This window comes from Pleurodeles waltl, chromosome 4_1 (assembly GCF_031143425.1).
Source record: "Pleurodeles waltl isolate 20211129_DDA chromosome 4_1, aPleWal1.hap1.20221129, whole genome shotgun sequence".
Classification (NCBI taxonomy): domain Eukaryota; kingdom Metazoa; phylum Chordata; class Amphibia; order Caudata; family Salamandridae; genus Pleurodeles; species Pleurodeles waltl.
The window spans coordinates 517,357,906-517,375,381 of NC_090442.1; the positions used below are offsets into that span (position 1 = coordinate 517,357,906).

The 17,476-nt window shown below is 43.6% G+C and overlaps 1 protein-coding gene across 1 annotated transcript in view; it reads left to right on the forward strand.

The window, feature by feature from the left end:
• ADAMTS20 (ADAM metallopeptidase with thrombospondin type 1 motif 20) overlaps positions 1-17,476 on the forward strand; it is a 1,292,194-nt gene that overhangs the window by 553,311 nt on the left and 721,407 nt on the right. The window contains exon 14 of the mRNA XM_069228834.1: positions 7,144-7,289. Coding sequence (XP_069084935.1) covers positions 7,144-7,289 — 146 coding nt within the window. The remainder of the gene's footprint in view (positions 1-7,143; positions 7,290-17,476) is intronic.

The following is a 17,476-nucleotide window of genomic DNA, read 5'->3' on the forward strand; positions in this document are numbered from 1 at the left end:
CGGGCAGTGAAATGCGAGACGGGTGCTGCTGCATCCATCGCACCGCCACATTGGCGTCAGCTCCTAATGGAGCCAGCATCAATGTAAATGCCTTGTTTTACCACCAGCCCTGCGGTGAAATTCAGAATAGGGCTTACGGGGTCATGACTGCACTGGCAGTCAAATTCCGCACGCCGAACTCAGAATGACCCCCTTTGTCCCTCTGTTCTGGGGGGGGTGAAGGCATCAACATAACATTTCAATCATTAATTCCAGTGTAACCCATTTGGTCACATATTTAACCCCGCAGACAAATTTAAAGTTTTAAAGGATTTTATTACTGACTCAAAGTCAGACTTACATACATGAGTCTCAAAAACATTCCATAAAGGTAAAGTATTACCAAAAGCGAATCAAAGTGGCACACCACATGAAACTTGATCAGCATATAAAAGACCAATATTTCAAAAGCAACCATACAGAAAATGAGGAAAAGAATATGGTGTTCTGCTTTCCTTCTTATCTCGTATCAGAGCTTACAGAACATATCTGGAATGCACTTCTGAGTTCAAAGAAGACCTTTATTGTTGTTAATTCTTCCCCACCCACAAGTTCGTGAGAGACAAATTAATAGATTTCAAGCACACATTCAAATGAGTAAAAGTATCGCAGCAATGAAAACAAAATATATCACAGTACTTCTCAGTTGCAATGTACACAGCAGGTTATATTTATAAGATATTGAATGCAAAGCAAAACAAATACTTCACCGTGTGAGAAACTATTTACAGCTTCATCTTTCTGGGGTCTGCAAGTTGATGACTCCGGTCAACTGCGAGAAAGAGATTATCTACCCACACGGGAGACTTGCAACTGGCACCAAGTTCCAGCCCGAAGTCCAGCAGATTCGAATCTAAATCTCTGAAGCCCGAGCCATCCCTACAAAAGCGTGCCCCCTCCTCTCAGACCTGGGAAAACTACGAAAGCCTTTGGAGACTGGCCAGATCGCCTAGACTCCTCCTCTTCCCAAGCCTGAGCAGAAAGGAAAACACCAAATGTACCATCTCTTATCAGGTCTAGTCTAGTGTGAAGAAAACATCTTGGTTCATCTTGTGGAAAAACATAGCTTGGAAAAATACAGACATCTGGGATGTTTCAACTGCAATGTCGAACTCCACGTTAAAGGCAATAGGCAGCTAACCTAAATATCAAATGTAATGTCTAATGTCATGTCAAAGCCAATAGGCAGCTAACCTAAATATCAAATGTAATGTCTAATGTCATGTCAAAGCCAATAGGCAGCTGAGCTGAATACAAAATGTAATGTCTAATATCATGTCAAAGCCAATAGGCAGCTGAACTGAATACAGCATGTCAAAGCCAATAGGCAGAATACAGAATGTAATGGCTAATGCAATGTCAAAGCCAATAGGCGGCTTAACTGAATACAGAAAGTAATGGCTAATGCCATGTCAAAGCCAATAGGCGGCTAAACTGACAAAAAATATAATGTGCTACTGGTAAACATTGAGCAACTAATATGCGCAGTAGTGAAACACAAAGTCATTGGTCAAACAGAATTAATAGCATCACATATGGTACCTTGAAATCAGGCTTACATCCACCTGCTTAACCATCTATTCTATGTTCCTGGCTATTCTATATCAATAGGATTTTAGAGAAAAAGTGTCAGCACCACAAAAGCCTCTGTAGAGGTTTTGGCAAGAGAGATGTGAGCAGCATATAGCCATGGAATTTAGCAAAGAGTGGGAAGTCTTTACTTCTCAGAGATCCTTTCTAATCAAGTAGTAAAGGTAATCTGAAACCTCAGCTAGCTTAATAATATTTAAAACCCTGGATCTTGAAAACGCTGATCACACGGTCAAAGCCTTCTATTGAAAAACAAAGTTTTAAATTGCATATTTAGTTGCCATTTTCATCCTTTCATCCTACATCTGCTTCTCCATGGTCGGTCTCTCCCGTGCTTCAGGTATTTGGAAGGGTGTTTAGTTACTGCCTTCACACTGCTCTTTCCGTTCCTGATTACCTATCTTCTCAGTCCCCCTAATTATACCATAACAAGAACTTGTTCATTAGCCAGTAGCTAGTACCATCACACCTGTGGTTCAAAGAATTATGCAGCAACACAAACTTCTCATGGAGAGTTAAACCATTAAAAGACATTCAGGCATCAACTCCAGCCAAATTAATACAGATGGAAATGCATACTTAATTTGAATGGATATATGTATTTCTCTCATAATGCAATGAATATAAATGAAAATGAAAACATTATTTCTAAGCACTATAACATAACCATAATTGAAACATAATTAATGTGGTTTGCATGGAAACATTCATAGGGCTTTAATCATATGGAGACCTTACTAAAATGCATTTCAGTGCACCACATTTTATGAAAGTCATTTACACACATTGCATATGAAGCTGATTACTCACTTGTTCACATTTTGGAATAACACAATGGCACAGCCAGGTTACAAAAATTATACTTCTAAGCATTATAATATAAACCTAATTGAAAAAGGATTAATAAATGTGGTTTACATAGAAACATTGATAGGGCTTTAATCATTTGGGCACCTTACTAATGCATTTCAGTGCACCACATTTTATGAAAGTCATTTACTCACATTCCATATGAAGCTGATTAATCTCTTGTTCACATGTTGAAAGAACACAATGGCACAGTCAGGTTATGCTCTCTCACTGGTTCACACCATTGTAAGGAATCGAAAAGAAAAAGTTCATGGTTAGTGTGATGCATGTCTGCACATCACATTTCCTTTTCCACATGCACTTTTCTATCCAGCTCATTCATAAAAAACAGATTTTGCTATTTCAATCTAAACATTTTATTCATTCAATACATTTATGAACGTGTGAATGTTAAAAGAATATACTTTACAACATGGACCATTGCCAAACAAGTTTAACAATTATTCATACATTGCTGACTTAAGTCACTAATAACAATCAAGTAAAATATGTGCACAAAGGTGCATTCATCAACCAAAGCTTACAGATATTGTTAAACTTGCGCTGTTTCAACTTCTTAAAAAGCACATAAAGGAAAAATAAATGCATTTCTTTCTCGTTTTCAGGCCTACTTGTTATTTCTACATGTTTAATTCTGCATCTAATGTTTTGTTAAATAAAAATGCCCTCCCATGACCAATTGAATACAATTGCTCTGCTACCCACTGCATCACTTCTCATGAGTGCTATACTTAGCTTCACATCACATGCATGCCACACCCCCATATTCTGGACCATCAAACAAGCTTCTCATGAAAAGTTAAACCATTAAAAGTAATCCAGGCATTCACTCTGGCCAAATTAATGCAGACATACATGCATACTTGATTTGAATGAGTATACATATTTCTCGCATTATACTATTAATATAAATGATTATGAAAATTATATTTCTAAACATTATAATATAAACCTAATTGAAAAAGGATTAATGAATGTAGTTTACATAGAAACATTCACAGGGCTTTAATCATTTTGGCACCTTACTAATGCATTTCAGTGCACCACATTTTATGAAAGTAATTTACACACATCATATATGAAGCTGGTTACTCCCTCATTCACATTTTGGAAGAACACAATGGCACAGCCAAGTTATGCTTTCTCACTGGTTCACAGCATTGTAAAGAATAGAAGAGAAAAAGTTATTTGATTGGTGTAATGCATATTTGCACATGCATTTCCTTTCCCATATGCCTTTTTCTATCCAGCTTATTCATAAAGAAACAGATTTTGTTGTTTCATTCTAAACATGTTATCCATTCAATAAATGTATGAACGTGTGAAGGTTAAAAGAATATACTTGACAACATGGACCATTGTTAAATGTTCCAAACCAGTTTTAACAATTATTCATAATACATTGCTGACCAAGGTCACTAATGACAATCAAGTAAAATATGTGTTTTAAGGTGCATTCTTCAACCAAAGCTTACAGATATTGTTGCCTTGTGCTGTTTCAACATCTAAAAAAACACAGAAATAAAAAATAAATGAATTACTGTCTTGTTTTCACACCTATATGTTATTTCTACATGTTTAATTCTGCACCCAATGTTTTGTTAATTAAAAATGCCCTCCCTTGACCAATTTAATACAATTGCTGTGCTAAATTGCATCACTTCTCATAGGTGCTCTTCTTAGCTGCACATTACATGTGTGCCACACCCCCATATTATAGACCCTCAAAAGCTTTCCCTCTCCAAGTGGTTTGATGGAATGTTGGATGTGAGGCAAGGCTGCAATGTGTCACTGGTGAAGTAGATGCAGCTAAAAGGCGGTGTAGCATGACAGCAAGATGTGAGTAGGAGGATATAAAAAATGTAGCTCGGAGCAGAGCGTGAGGGTGGCTGGCTGCTGCAGGGTGAGAAAAGAAAGCAAAGTGAAATTGAAAAGCTGGAGGCGATCTAACTAAAATGCACTTCAGGATTAGTCAGCTACTTCCTAGACCATTTTAATACTAGTTTAGAATGGTAGCAACTTGCCAACATTTCTAAAGTACCATTCTGTGTTTTTTATACTAAATATATATGTTTGCTAATGATATCTAGTCATCAATTAGTACAATGGTGGTGGAACGGATTTTTATCTGTTACAGTGCCACAGCTATAAAAGTGGACTTTGAAGCACTCTGTCAACCTACCGGTTTGTAAGTTATAGGCCGTGTGGTAATATGACTCTTATGCTCCATTTGATTGTTAAACGTGCAAATAGGCACTGCTTTCATGTTTTGGAACCTTATGCATTGTGTTGCTTTAAGGCATCCTTAAAGACGATCTACTTGTGTTTGCCTTTAATAATAAATTAAATATCATCAATGAGTTGGGACTGCCATTCATAACATAAACACACTTTCACCGAAAGTATAATCAGTTGAGATATTTTCTTTCCAGGTGCTTGTATTATTTCACTAAAGCAAGCCTAGCATATTATGCATCAGGAGGTGGCAAACAAAACAAATAATTTGTATACTTTGTAAAAGTAAAACCATATATATTTTAGAAACTTTTTGTTCAATGAATATGAGTCACTTTTTTTTATCTTGTAACGAATTTTGTAAGGAAATCTTGTGCTAATGGCAGGTCATTGAATTAAGTTAATTTGAAGTATGTAAATGCAATTGTGTGAGGTTGGGTTCGCAAATGAGGCCTGAGACAAGCTGAGCACATTTGTAGTACCCATTTTTAAATTAAGTCACAAATCATCTCTGGATAACCTAGGTCAGACTTCATTTTGCGACTTCTCTAAAACGTGGATTCTCTCCGTGAGGTAGTGATCTCTGACATGCTTGAAATGTAAAGCATTTTTTGCTTTGAATTAATTTTGGTATCTGATATATGGCTGCATTTGAAACATTATAGTGACTATAGCAATGTTAAACAGATGCCAACAGGTTTCATACTTTTTGCCATACTTGTTGCCATACTCTTTATGCATTACTCATCCGCGTGCATAAATGACAGTACGACAGTGTACATTTATAGATGTTGTGTTCTTAAACTTAAGGATGGATTTAGTTAAGGGTTCTTAGATTTAGAATATGAAATGGAAAATGGTCTCTCTGCAAGTTCTTGAATTTAGTGAACTCCCAAAGAAATAGGGTGCACATTCAAGTCTCTTGAATTTCTAATTATGTTGTATTGGAAATGTTGTACTTATTTAAGAAGAGAATTGTTAAAAAAAAAAGTTACCCCTCAAATGGATCAACGTCTTTTTTACCACCTTCATTTGTATAAACATAGGGGGTTATTCTAACTTTGGAGGAGGTGTTAATCCGTCCCAAAAGTGACGGAAAAGTGATGGATTTACCACCAGCCGTATTATGAGTCCATTATATCCTATGGAACTCGTAATACGGCTGGTGGTATATCCGTCACTTTACCGTCACTTTTGGGACGGATTAACACTCCTCCAAAGTTAGAATAACCCCCATAGTGTTATTATTTATCTAATCTATTTTTCATGGCTTCATAATAAAGATATTTCTCATAACATTCTACTAAACACAGCAATCCCCAATTTGCAATTCAAGAGAGGAATTCCTCAGAGATTCCTTCTAGGAATTAAAAGAGAGCCTAAAGAATAAACACATTTCTTATGTTGATCAACCATTCACCCTACTTTTACTCATATCCAAATGTTTCCTCTGACTCATGCACACTGCTGTTTCACTTGTCAGAATCTAAGGCTACACCTTTTTATTAAAACATATAGTTTATCAGGTTCTTGTCAACATTAGCACCTACACACTTCGGCCATCTACTTAATTTCTAAGGGGCTTTATTATGAGAACAACTGTTTTTTACATTTCTTACTGGATAATGCCAGTATGCTTTTGTACATCTAAATTAGTTGGGACCAGCACCCACATCAGTCACGAAGTCCATGATGGAAGGAATTTTGTTTTAGAATTTACAGTTCTATTGAAGTTAATATATTGTCATTGGTGGAGAGGGAGTCTATGGATGACGTGTGCCATCTGTGTATTGCAAGATGCTGTTGCAGTTGTTTCTGCTCCACCAGCACCATTTTGCACGTATTTTATTATTTTGAGATTTTCACCTGTGAGCAAGGTTGCTAGGCTGAAATGTGAAGGGTGTTTTATTTTTTTCACCTAATAAACCATTCACTAGCATTGGAATCCTGGTTGTGTGCAGCTTCCTGTTGATCTGATGGGGGTTTGGAGACATTACTTCACGAGCAACTCGCACTCACTATCGCGTACTGTATTGCCAAGGCTGTCTGGGATCAGGGAGGAACTTTTTTCCTTATTTTATAATGTACTAAAACCCACATCCTGACCGAAATGTTGTACAATGTTCATTCAGCAAGATGACTTGCATAAATTGGAGTGGTGAGTGAGTAATAAGGTTAGAAGTAATAGAATGTTTATCTGTATTTGGGTGACTGAAAAAGTTTTACTTTGAACAAAAAGTAACATTGAATCAGCTTATGAATTTTATTTGCCATCAATTCATAGCATGTCACATGAGCCTACCATTTGACCATGGCTACCTACGTGGTTAAAGACCAATGCTAATCTTAATATCCTTCTGCATTTTATTGTAACAATTTTCATCTTATTTCTATTTCTTAATTTGCTAGCATTGCCATCATGGACTTTGTGTAGACAAGGCAATGGAAACACGGCATGTGGATGGACAATGGGGATCGTGGGGATCTTATAGTTCATGCTCAAGAACATGTGGCGGAGGCATCAAAACTACGACCAGAGATTGCAATCAACCCCGGTATGTCCAAGCAAAGCAGCTTTATTTGATTTCGCATTTGAAACCATAAAAGCACAAATAAAATACATTTCATAACACATTAGCAAAGAATAATAAAAAGATCCACATATATACCACAAGCTTAGAAGTTAAAAATATGAACTATTTCAATGTAAAAAGAATATACAGTTAAGGTCAAATTGCCCTATGAAAACCTTAGTGAAACTATTGACATCAGCCAGTTGTTATTTTCTTGTGTAATTTAACAGACTGCTTTATGAAAGTAGCTATAGCTAAGCAACTTTCTAATTCGGAGAGTTGTTGAAACATCATAGCTGGTTTAAATAGTCTAAAATTATTCTTTTGTAAAATGGGTAAAGTCAAGCACTTATTCGCAGTCTCATAATATTTACAAAAGGAAAAAGTGCACTGTACATTGTTCTGACACCTAAGTATGTTCTATGTGTGTTTCTACACCTGACAATGTACTGTTCAAAATAGTAAAAAGATTTAGGCAGCTCAATAAGGGAGCTAAGGCTGAAAAATAAATAGTATATAGTACCTCATCAAATTTCATTATGTGTACATTTAAAACAACATATATATGGATTGGGGATCCATTTGGTGCACTTTTGAATTTATTACCCCTTTTCAGCTAATTAAAGTTCTTGTAGTGCCGAACAATATTTATTCTTGTGCTAAATCTCACCAACAGGTGCAAACACAGGCAAAAGCTTAAGCTGCTAAATGTCCCTTAGCCCAGTAATGTAAAATTGAGCTTGAATAATCATTAATAAAGACTGTTCTTTTTAAGTTTGGATCTACATTTTTTTAACAACATGTTATGTGGAATTTAGAATCTAACCAACTTGATACTCTCATTGTAGGAAAAACATATTAAGGTTGACTTGTGAGTTGCTTATTCGAATACTGCATAATTGTAAAGTAAGACATATGAACATAGTGCTTGAAATTGTAGCTATAGTTGTTGAATATTTGTGATCACAAATATATCTCTCTTCATTACTGCCATTCTTTCTTCAACAGTGGAAATGAAAGCATTGCTCTGAGAATTTTCACCATCCTGTTTATCAAAATGTAATAGATTTCTTACAGTTTAATTTCCCCTGCCTTATCCCTCTTCTCTTTATATGTGTGTGCTTCTCTGGCTAGACAGTTACTCGGGCGGGGTAAGGAATGGAAGAAAGAGCATGATGGAGAGAGATAGAGTGGGGTGAATTAGAGAGAAGTAAATGCAGTGAGATGTAGACACAGATTAAGAGACTTGAGTAAAAACAAAGAGATGTAATGTAGATATCAAAATGAAAAGTGGTGTAGAAAAATGGGTCAACACTAGTTGGAAAGAGAAAAAGGTAGAGAGAGGGTTTAAAAAAGAGAAATGTTGAGGTAGTTGAGAGACACACATGAAACAGAGCGAAATGAGGTTTATATAGCGGTAAAGAGTTGTAAGATAGAAAAAGAGGAAGAGATATGTGATAGAAAGATCTGTAAATAAACAGGTCAAAAATAGTTGAGGTGGAGGAGATGATTTGAAATAGCAGTGGTTGCTCCGAGAGAAATATGTATTTGTGAGAGAGAGAGGAAGAGATGCTGTGAGAGAAGAAGAATACTTTATGATAGAGACCAAGGGGGAGAGACAGACAAATGGAGATAGCCAGGCATGTGTAAGCTATTCGGAGAAGTGAAGTAAGGGATGGACAGAGATAGAATGAGAGAAAAAGGTGGAGAGGAGAGGTGAAGTAATGAACTAATGGTGAAGGAAATTGAGAGAGTAGGTGTGGAAGATACAGTGTAATGGTATAGAAAGGTGAGATAGTGAGGGAACAAAAGAGAAATAGAGGTGATGGAAAGTGGTGAGGTAGAGAAAGAGCTGGGAGTCAGTAGTGATAGAGAGAGAGAGTTAGAGAGCAAGAGAGAGAGAAGGTAGTGCAGACATGGTGAGAGATAGAGAGGTGAGGTAAGGCTAGAGATGAGGTTGCGTGAGAAGTTAAGTAGTTGGAGGCAAGATACATTGAGGTCAGATGGAAAGAGTGCAGAGAGGTACAGCGAGTGGGAAGAAGTAGAGAGAAAAGTTGAAGAGAGAGATCCAGAGGGATCTATTTAGGTAATAGGCATAGAGTGATAGAGAAAAGATCAAGGACATGAGAGAGTTAGAAAAAGAATATGTTGAGCCAGGTCTATCAGGTATATTGATAGAGAGACAGATAATGTAGACAAAGGTCAGTTAGAGTTACGATCTTGAAGATCTTGGAGAAGGTACATGGAGAATTAGAGATAGATAGGTTAAAGTCTAGGGGTAAGGTAGAGCAGGTGAAGTAAATATTATTTTTCAATTTAATTGTCACTAAATGCTTGAAAGTGTGATGAGCATGCAGGTTGAGGATGAGTACTCCAGGCATGCACACTAATGAGCAGATTTTGTTACCGCAAAGCAGAGGTGCTCAAGAGGGAGCAAGCAGTGCAGAGCCAGGTTTACTAAAAATGGCCTTCTGCCAATCACTACCCTGCAATAGTTTACAAACAGGCTCCCGAGCACCATGTACAACCTTTGCTCCAAGGTTCACTAATGTGTGAGCTATCTAGCATAGGATTCCATTGTACTGGAAGCATTCCTTTCCATTATGTAACCTTATACTAGACATATTCTTAAGCATTACATACCTTGTATTTGTACTGTACATTGCAGCACACTTGCTTGCTTTTAGGAAATGAAAAAAATCTCTTTCAGCACTGCTTCAAGAGGGCATTATTTTTCGCTGCAATGTCCAGTCTTGGCTCTTGAAATAATCCACCCAAATTACACCCAAGCAATGCAACATTGACACAAACTAGCAGCACAGATTGCTAGTAGCGCTGAGGAATGGACAAATTTCCAGCACAAAATAACTTGTAAGGGAATGTAAACACCCTTGCAAGAGTTTGCGCTGCTTTGTGTCACTTTGTGAGACTTTACACTGCTGTAAATTCTTAGTAAATGTGACCCCAATCTTCTGTTAAGCATGTTCAACTGGCACATTACAAAATAAATCTATCAGCAACGTAAGTTTAGGAGGGAGTTTTACTGCCCCACTCGCTTTAACAAGGAGTCCCTTGGAAGGAGGGAGTCCTGGGCAACTGCCCGCTTTGCCCAGACCTTAAAACGTCTCTGTGGAGATTGATGGACTGTTTTCTGCGTCATAATGTAAAGATGTAGGTGCTTTAAAAAGGTGTATCTTTAACTATTTTCTTAGTAAAAGAGAGGAATGGGCAATCTTGGTGGAATGCCGGTTGTTAATATAGCTTTACGTGTTTTTTGAGATTTCTAACTTCCATTTTCATGCTAAACTTTCATTTTCTTTCATTGTCCTCTCCTTGTCCCGCATTACATCTGACATGTCGTCAGTATAGTCCTGGCTATTGTACACATGCAAGAACAACATATTTCATGCGTTACTTCACATGCACACACATATCTTCATTCCATTTGCCATTAAATCTGATCAATTATTAAATTTTGACACAATCCTCTGCCTGTGTGCATTTAGGCCCTCTTTACAACCCTGGCGGTCGGTGATAAAGCGGCGGTAATACCGCAAACAGGCCAGCGGAAAAAAAAATGGAATCACGACCGTAGCGGAAACCGCCAACACAGACAGCCACTTTAACACTCCAACCGCCACGGCGGTAGAAACAAAACACTGCGGCGGTAACTGCCAACAGACAGGCAGAAGTCAATGTACCGCCCACACTATTACAAGGCACCAATCCGCCAGCTTTTCCAGGGCGGTACCAATGTCATCACAAGCACAGTGGAAACTTCACTTGGAAGGGAAACCACTCACCTCTCAACACCCAACGAGGAACCAGGATGCCATGGAGCCTGAGTTACAGGTCCTGCCCATGATGGTTTACCTCCTCATCTACCAGGAACATCAAAGATGGCGGAGACAATGACGGTAAGTATTGCACGTAGCACACAGGGAAGGGGAGGAGGGAAAAGAGAGTGACAACAGTGTGTGTTGTTGTGGGTGCAACACCCCCACCCACAACAACACACACACACACACATCCAATAACATCACAGATACACCCCGTCACCCCTGGAAGAACGCAAGGACCAAATGATAGCCCAAGATAACTTTAAATCATCAGTATATACAAATATTTACAGCAAGTACACAGGTCCATACACTGTCCCATTAAATGTCCGTGGACCAATGGTCCCAAAAAGCATGGGCGAAGCCCACACATGACACCTGCCTCAAAACAGAGAGAATACTGCAGGGACTTCGGGTCGAACAAAAAAACAGGCACCTCAGGGGGAATGGGAGTAGGGGCACCTCAGCCAGTTGATGGTACTATGCCACTGCTCCTCGAGGGGGCTCCAGGGGAGTGCAAAGCCACAGTCCCTCAAGTCTCTCAAGTGGGTTCACTACCCACTGTTTGCTCCTGGGGAGTGCAAAGCCACAGTCTCTCAAGTCTCTCAAGTGGGTGGTTTGCCCACTGTTTGATCCTGAGGAGTGCAAAGCCACAGTCTCTCAAGTCTCTCAAGTGAGTTCACTGCCCACTGCTTACTCCTGGGGAGTGCAAAGCCGAAGTCTCTCAAGTCTCTCAAGTGGGTGGTTTGCCCACTGCTTGCTCCTGGGGAGTGCAAAGCCACAGTCTCTCAAGTCTCTCAAGTGGGTGGTTTGCCCGCTGTTTGGTGATGGGGAGTGCAAAGCCACAGTCTCTCAAGTGGGTTCACTGCCCACTGCTTGCTCCTGGGGAGTGCAAAGCCACAGTCTCTCAAGTGGATGCTTTTCTCCACTGGTTCTGGAAGGGGCTTTGTGCCCAGAGTGCTTCATCCTGCCAAGGACTGGGGTAGTGGATGCTATTCTCCACTGGTTCTGGAGGGGGCCTTGTGCCCAGAGTGCTTCATACTGCCAAGGACTGGGGTAGTGGATGCTTTTCTCCACTGGTTCTGGAGGGGGCTTTGTGACCAGTGATGCTGCAGCAGGGGTGTGGCAGTTCCCATTCCCTCACCTGGGTGTCTGAGCCACGAGATTTTCCGGTAACAGGTAGCATGATACTCCATGGAGGCAGAGCCACACCCCTCCTTGCGATGACTTAGGCTGCAAACTGCTGGTAGTGCCAGTGCAGGTGGTGGTGCCTCATGTAGTGTGTGCAGGGTCCAGGCCGTCTCCTGCAGCCTCGGAAGGCTGCCCACTGGGGATGATGCTGATGTCTGCTGTAGTGGCACTGGCTGGGCACGTTGCGGGGCAGGTGGCGGTGGCTGCGGCTAGGGCTGCAGTGGTGGCTGCGGCGGTGTCTGTGGCGGAGATGCTGCTGGTGGTGCAGGTGTCTGCACCTGTGGAGGGGGACACCAGGCCATCTCCTGCAGCCTCGGAAGGCTGCCCACTGGTGATGATGCTGGTGACTGTAGTAGCAGCAGCTGACGTGCAGGTGGCGGTGCAGGTGGCGGTCGTTGGGGCGGTGCTCACCGCAGTACAGGTTTCTGGGCTGACTTGAGAAATGGGGGTCACCAGTCTCTCACCCGGAGGCTCCATGCCCTGAGGTGACTTCCCTTTGCTCTTGTGTCCCTTCCCCACCTTGGAAGTCGCTGCTGGGACCTTGGCACTGCCCTCTTTGGTTCTGGATGAGGCCTTGCTGGGTGGGTGGTGCAGCTTTTCTCTTCTGCATGCCGGCCCCTTCTTTACCTTGGCAGGTGGTGGAATAGGGTGGTCCTTGGCTTCAGTAGGTGGCACACTGGCATCGCTGATGGGTGCCCCCTTCGATCCTTCTGGACCTGCAGGGACCACACTGGACGAGGATTTGGTGGCTGAGGTGCTGGTCAGGGCTCTAGACAACCTGGCCCTAGGGGAAGGACTGGGGGTGGAGGTATAGGGAAGAGGTCAATATTAGCCAGGAAAATGTTTTTTTTTGCACACTGGGATGGGAAGATGGAGGGGGTTTGGGAGTGGAGGAAGAGGTAGTGGCTGTAGGAGGTGTACGTCTGCTGAGTTTGGGTGAAGGTGCATGGGTTGGAGGCTGTTGTGAGGTGGATGGCTGTTGAGTGGGTGTGTGCCGGCCTTTGTGTTCTTTGGGAGGAGGGCTCACAGACACACTGGGAGAGGACACAGGGGACGTGTGAATGGTAGTGGGGGTGGTGATTGCACGTGAGCGGTGTGTGGTGATGGGCGTGCTGGTGTTGGACGTAGTGGCTGAGGATGTAGTGCATGCAGGTGTGAGTGGAGACGAGACTGGGAGGGAGGTAGAGAATGTGGAGGAGGGGGAAACTGTTGAGGCAGTAGATGTTGGTGTGTCTGCATGGGAATGGTGCTTGAGTGAGTGCCTGTGGGATGTGTGGTGCTTATGTTTTCCTGAGCCACTTTTGTGTGTTGATGAGTGTGCATACTGGTCTGATGGTGTGGTTGGGATAGGCTGAGGTGAGGGATTGGGTCTGAGTAGTGGAAGTTGGAGGGGGGAGGCTGGACACAGGCCAGAGCCTGAAATGCTCTCTGTTGGGCCGCCACGCCAGAATGAATGCCCTCCAGGTATGCATTTGTTTGCTGCAAATGCCTCTCGACACCCTGGATGGCATTCAAAATGGTTGACTGCCCAACAGTGTGGGATCTCAGGAGGTCAATAGCCTCCTCACTGAGGGCAGCAGGGCTAAGTGTGGCAGGGCCTGAGGTGCCTGGGGCAAAGGAGATGCCCACCCTCCTGGGTGAGCGGGCACGGGAAACACGCTGGGGGCTGCTGGGAGGGCAGTGCTGGTCAGGGGTGGCGGCTGTACCTGTTGTTGCAGTGGGCACGGAAGTGCCCACCACCGCAAGGGAGCTCCCATCAGAGGAGGAGTCGCTGTCGCTGGTGTCCCCTCCTGTCCCCGTAGTGGAGATCCCCTCGCCCTCCATCCCACTGGTGTCTTCAGACTCCGTACATTCACCCTCCTGGGCCATGTGGATTGCAGCTCCCTCCTGCTCCGGTGCCACAGTTCCTCCACCAGATGATGCTAATGCACACAAGGACAGGGTGACAAAACAAAAAGGGGGGAAAAGACAGAGGAGACACATGATCAATGCCAGCAACACCACTACCGTTGGCGGACACAACTCACAGGGAGCAGCCCTATGCACTAGGCCATGCATTAACAGTTCGTTTGAAAATCACCTGCCCACGGGGGACTATGCCTAACTATATTTGCTGCACACCTGGAACCCACAGGAGCCTGACTGTTTGGAGATGGCCACTATCACTGTTGGGGTTGGAGTGCCACAGAGCCTGCCTAACAATGGGCCTACCCTAGCAAGTTCACCCTGGCCTAGGTGAACCCACAGCCCACATCCCTCACCCAGACACCTCAGCTGACTGAGACTGTACTCACCCCTTGGTGGCTGCTGTGATGCCCTCAAGTGCCCATCCAACTCCGGATATGCCAGCCCTAGGATCCGGAACATCAGGGGGGTCATGGTGCGATGGGCACCCCTTCCACGTTGGGAGGCCATCCCCAGCTGGGCCTCCGCCGTCTTCTTGCTCCAGCGGCGCAGGTCCTCCCATCTCTTGCGGCAGTGGGTGCTCCGTCTATGATAGACCCCCAGTGTCCACAGTTCCTTGGCGATGGCACCCAAATACTCTTCTTCTGGTGGGCGCTGACCTAAAGGAAAGGTAAAGTAAGAAAGGAACGTATTCCCCTGTTCGGTTCGTCATACTCATTGGCCACCGGTTCCCACCATGCCCTGACACACATACACTCACCATCCTCACATGCAGGCCTCAGCCCCCCCAAACATGTATCTTCCATCCACACCACTCCATACATTCATGTCCCATGCATCATGCTCACAGTTCACTCACCTGTTTGTCTGGAGGACCGTAGAGTAGCATGTACTGGGGGAGGACCCCATCCACTAGTCTCTCCAACTCCTCCGAAGTGAAGGCAGGGGCCCTTTCCCCAGACACTCGAGCCATTGTCGCTTCCAGACTGAGGTCACAGCAGCACTTGCAGTGTAGGCCCTCTCCTGTTGAAGGTCAGGTATCAAGTGAGTGAATGGGTAGAAAATGGCAGTGACCTCCGCTGCAGTGGGTACCGTCACCGCCGGCGTACATCGCCATTTGCTCCTGGAACCCATAGGGCCCAATGATAACCAATGCTGAATTGCGTGGCTGTCTTTGTCCGCCTACCACGACCCTGCACAACGCCAGTTACCTCATTTCCCCTTGTCCCTCCTTACAGGTCAGGCAGCCGCCATTTCAGGGTGGCACATGGCAGGGCACCTAACTGTGTCAGAACACATTTGGGCAGGAATACGGACAGACAACGCCACACACCGATTAAATCACATTAGTGCAAAAACCCTTGTGCAACCTATGTGGTACATGACCCTCTGCCCACCATTCTCCTCCATAGGGGACAACTGCTGGGGCAGATGATGAGATAGCGTCAACCTTCGGTGTACCAACCCCTGGTGGACCTGTCGACAATGGAAGACAGACACATCATTATCACCTACAGACTTGATCGTGCCACAATCCAAGAACTGTGTGCCCAATTGGAACCAGACCTGATGTCAGCTATCCGCCATCCCACAGGTATCCCCCCTCTAGTGCAGGTCCCGTCAGTGCTCCATTTCCTGTCCAGTGGTTCCTTTCAAGCAACCGTGGCCATGGCATTAGAGATGTCACAGCCATTGTTCTCTAACGTGTTGTCCAGAGTGTTAACTGCCCTGCTGAAACACATGCGCAGCTACATCGTTTTCCCCCAGGTGGAGGATTTTCCCACAGTGAAAGGTGACTTCTATGCCCTGGGTCACATCCCCAACATCATTGGTGCCATTGATGGTACACATGTGGCATTTGTCCCCCCCACAGGAATGAACAGGTGTACAGAAATCGGAAAAACTACCATTCAATGAATGTACAGATGGTGTGTTTGGCAGACCAGTACATCTCTCATATGAATGCCAAGTATCCTGGCTCAGTGCGTGACGCATACATTTTGAGGAACAGCAGCATCCCTTATGTGATGGGCCGACTCCAGAGGCACAGTGTTTGGCTAATAGGTGAGGCCAAGGTCCCCACACAGTATGAATAGGTGTCTGGCCTAAGTGTTGGTGTAGGTCTAACAGATATCCCTCAACATTTGCAGGTGACTCTGGTTACTCCAGCCTCTCATGGCTACTGACCCCAGTGAGGAATGCCAAGACAAGGGCAGAGGAATGCTACAATGAGGCACATGGGCGAACTAGGAGGATTATTGAGCGGACATTCGTCCTCCTGAAGGCCAGATTCCGGTGCCTCCATCTAACAGGTGGCTCCCTATACTACTCACCGAAGAAAGTGTGCCAGATAATCGTGGCATGCTGTATGTTGCACAACCCGGCTTTGCGAAGCCAGGTGCCTTTTCCGCAGGAGGATGGGCCTGATGTTGGTCTTGTGGCAGCTGTGGAGCCTGTGGACAGTGAGGAAGAGGAGGCAGAAGAAGAAGATATTGACAACAGAAACAACATCATCATGCAGTACTTCCAGTGAGACACAGGAAAGAGACTGGCACTGCTCATCTCATATCAGACTACTGTAGGACATTGTTTAAGTCTGCCTTATTACCTCTGTGCATGGACCCTGACAGTTCACTATGGCTTTCCTTTTCACAGATCTGGGTACCACATTCTGCCTTCTGCTATGTTTACTGCTGTCCAACAACTGCCATACTTTGGTATGTGCAAATGAACATTTACAATGCTATTTGTCAAAGAGGTTGTAAAATATATTTGTGAAAGTATAGACTGACTCCAGATTGTTTTGTGATTCAAGGGTGTTTATTTAAGTGGTAATAAGTGGAGGGGGATGTGCAATGGGCTGGGGTGATAGTGGAGGAATATCCATGTTAGAGTCCAGTCTCTTTGTATCACAGGTCCATTGTCCAATGGGGCATAGGAAGTGGAGCAATGGCAGTTCAAGGTGGTTAGGGTGACATAGTGGGACAGAAGGGTGACAATCAGGTGAGTCTTATTTCCTGGCGGGGGTCTTGGCAATGTTCTCTGTCTTGTGCCTGGATCGTAGGGACCATTTGAGGGGTGGTTCTCCTTCTGCAGGGGGTGGGGTGCTGGCGGCCTGTTGGTCCTGTGGCGGGACCTCAAGTCCACTAGCGCCGGTGGACATGGAGGGCTGTTCATTGTTCGGGCTGGTGTCAGTGGCCCGATCGTATGCCACTGTCTCCCTCATGGTGTTGA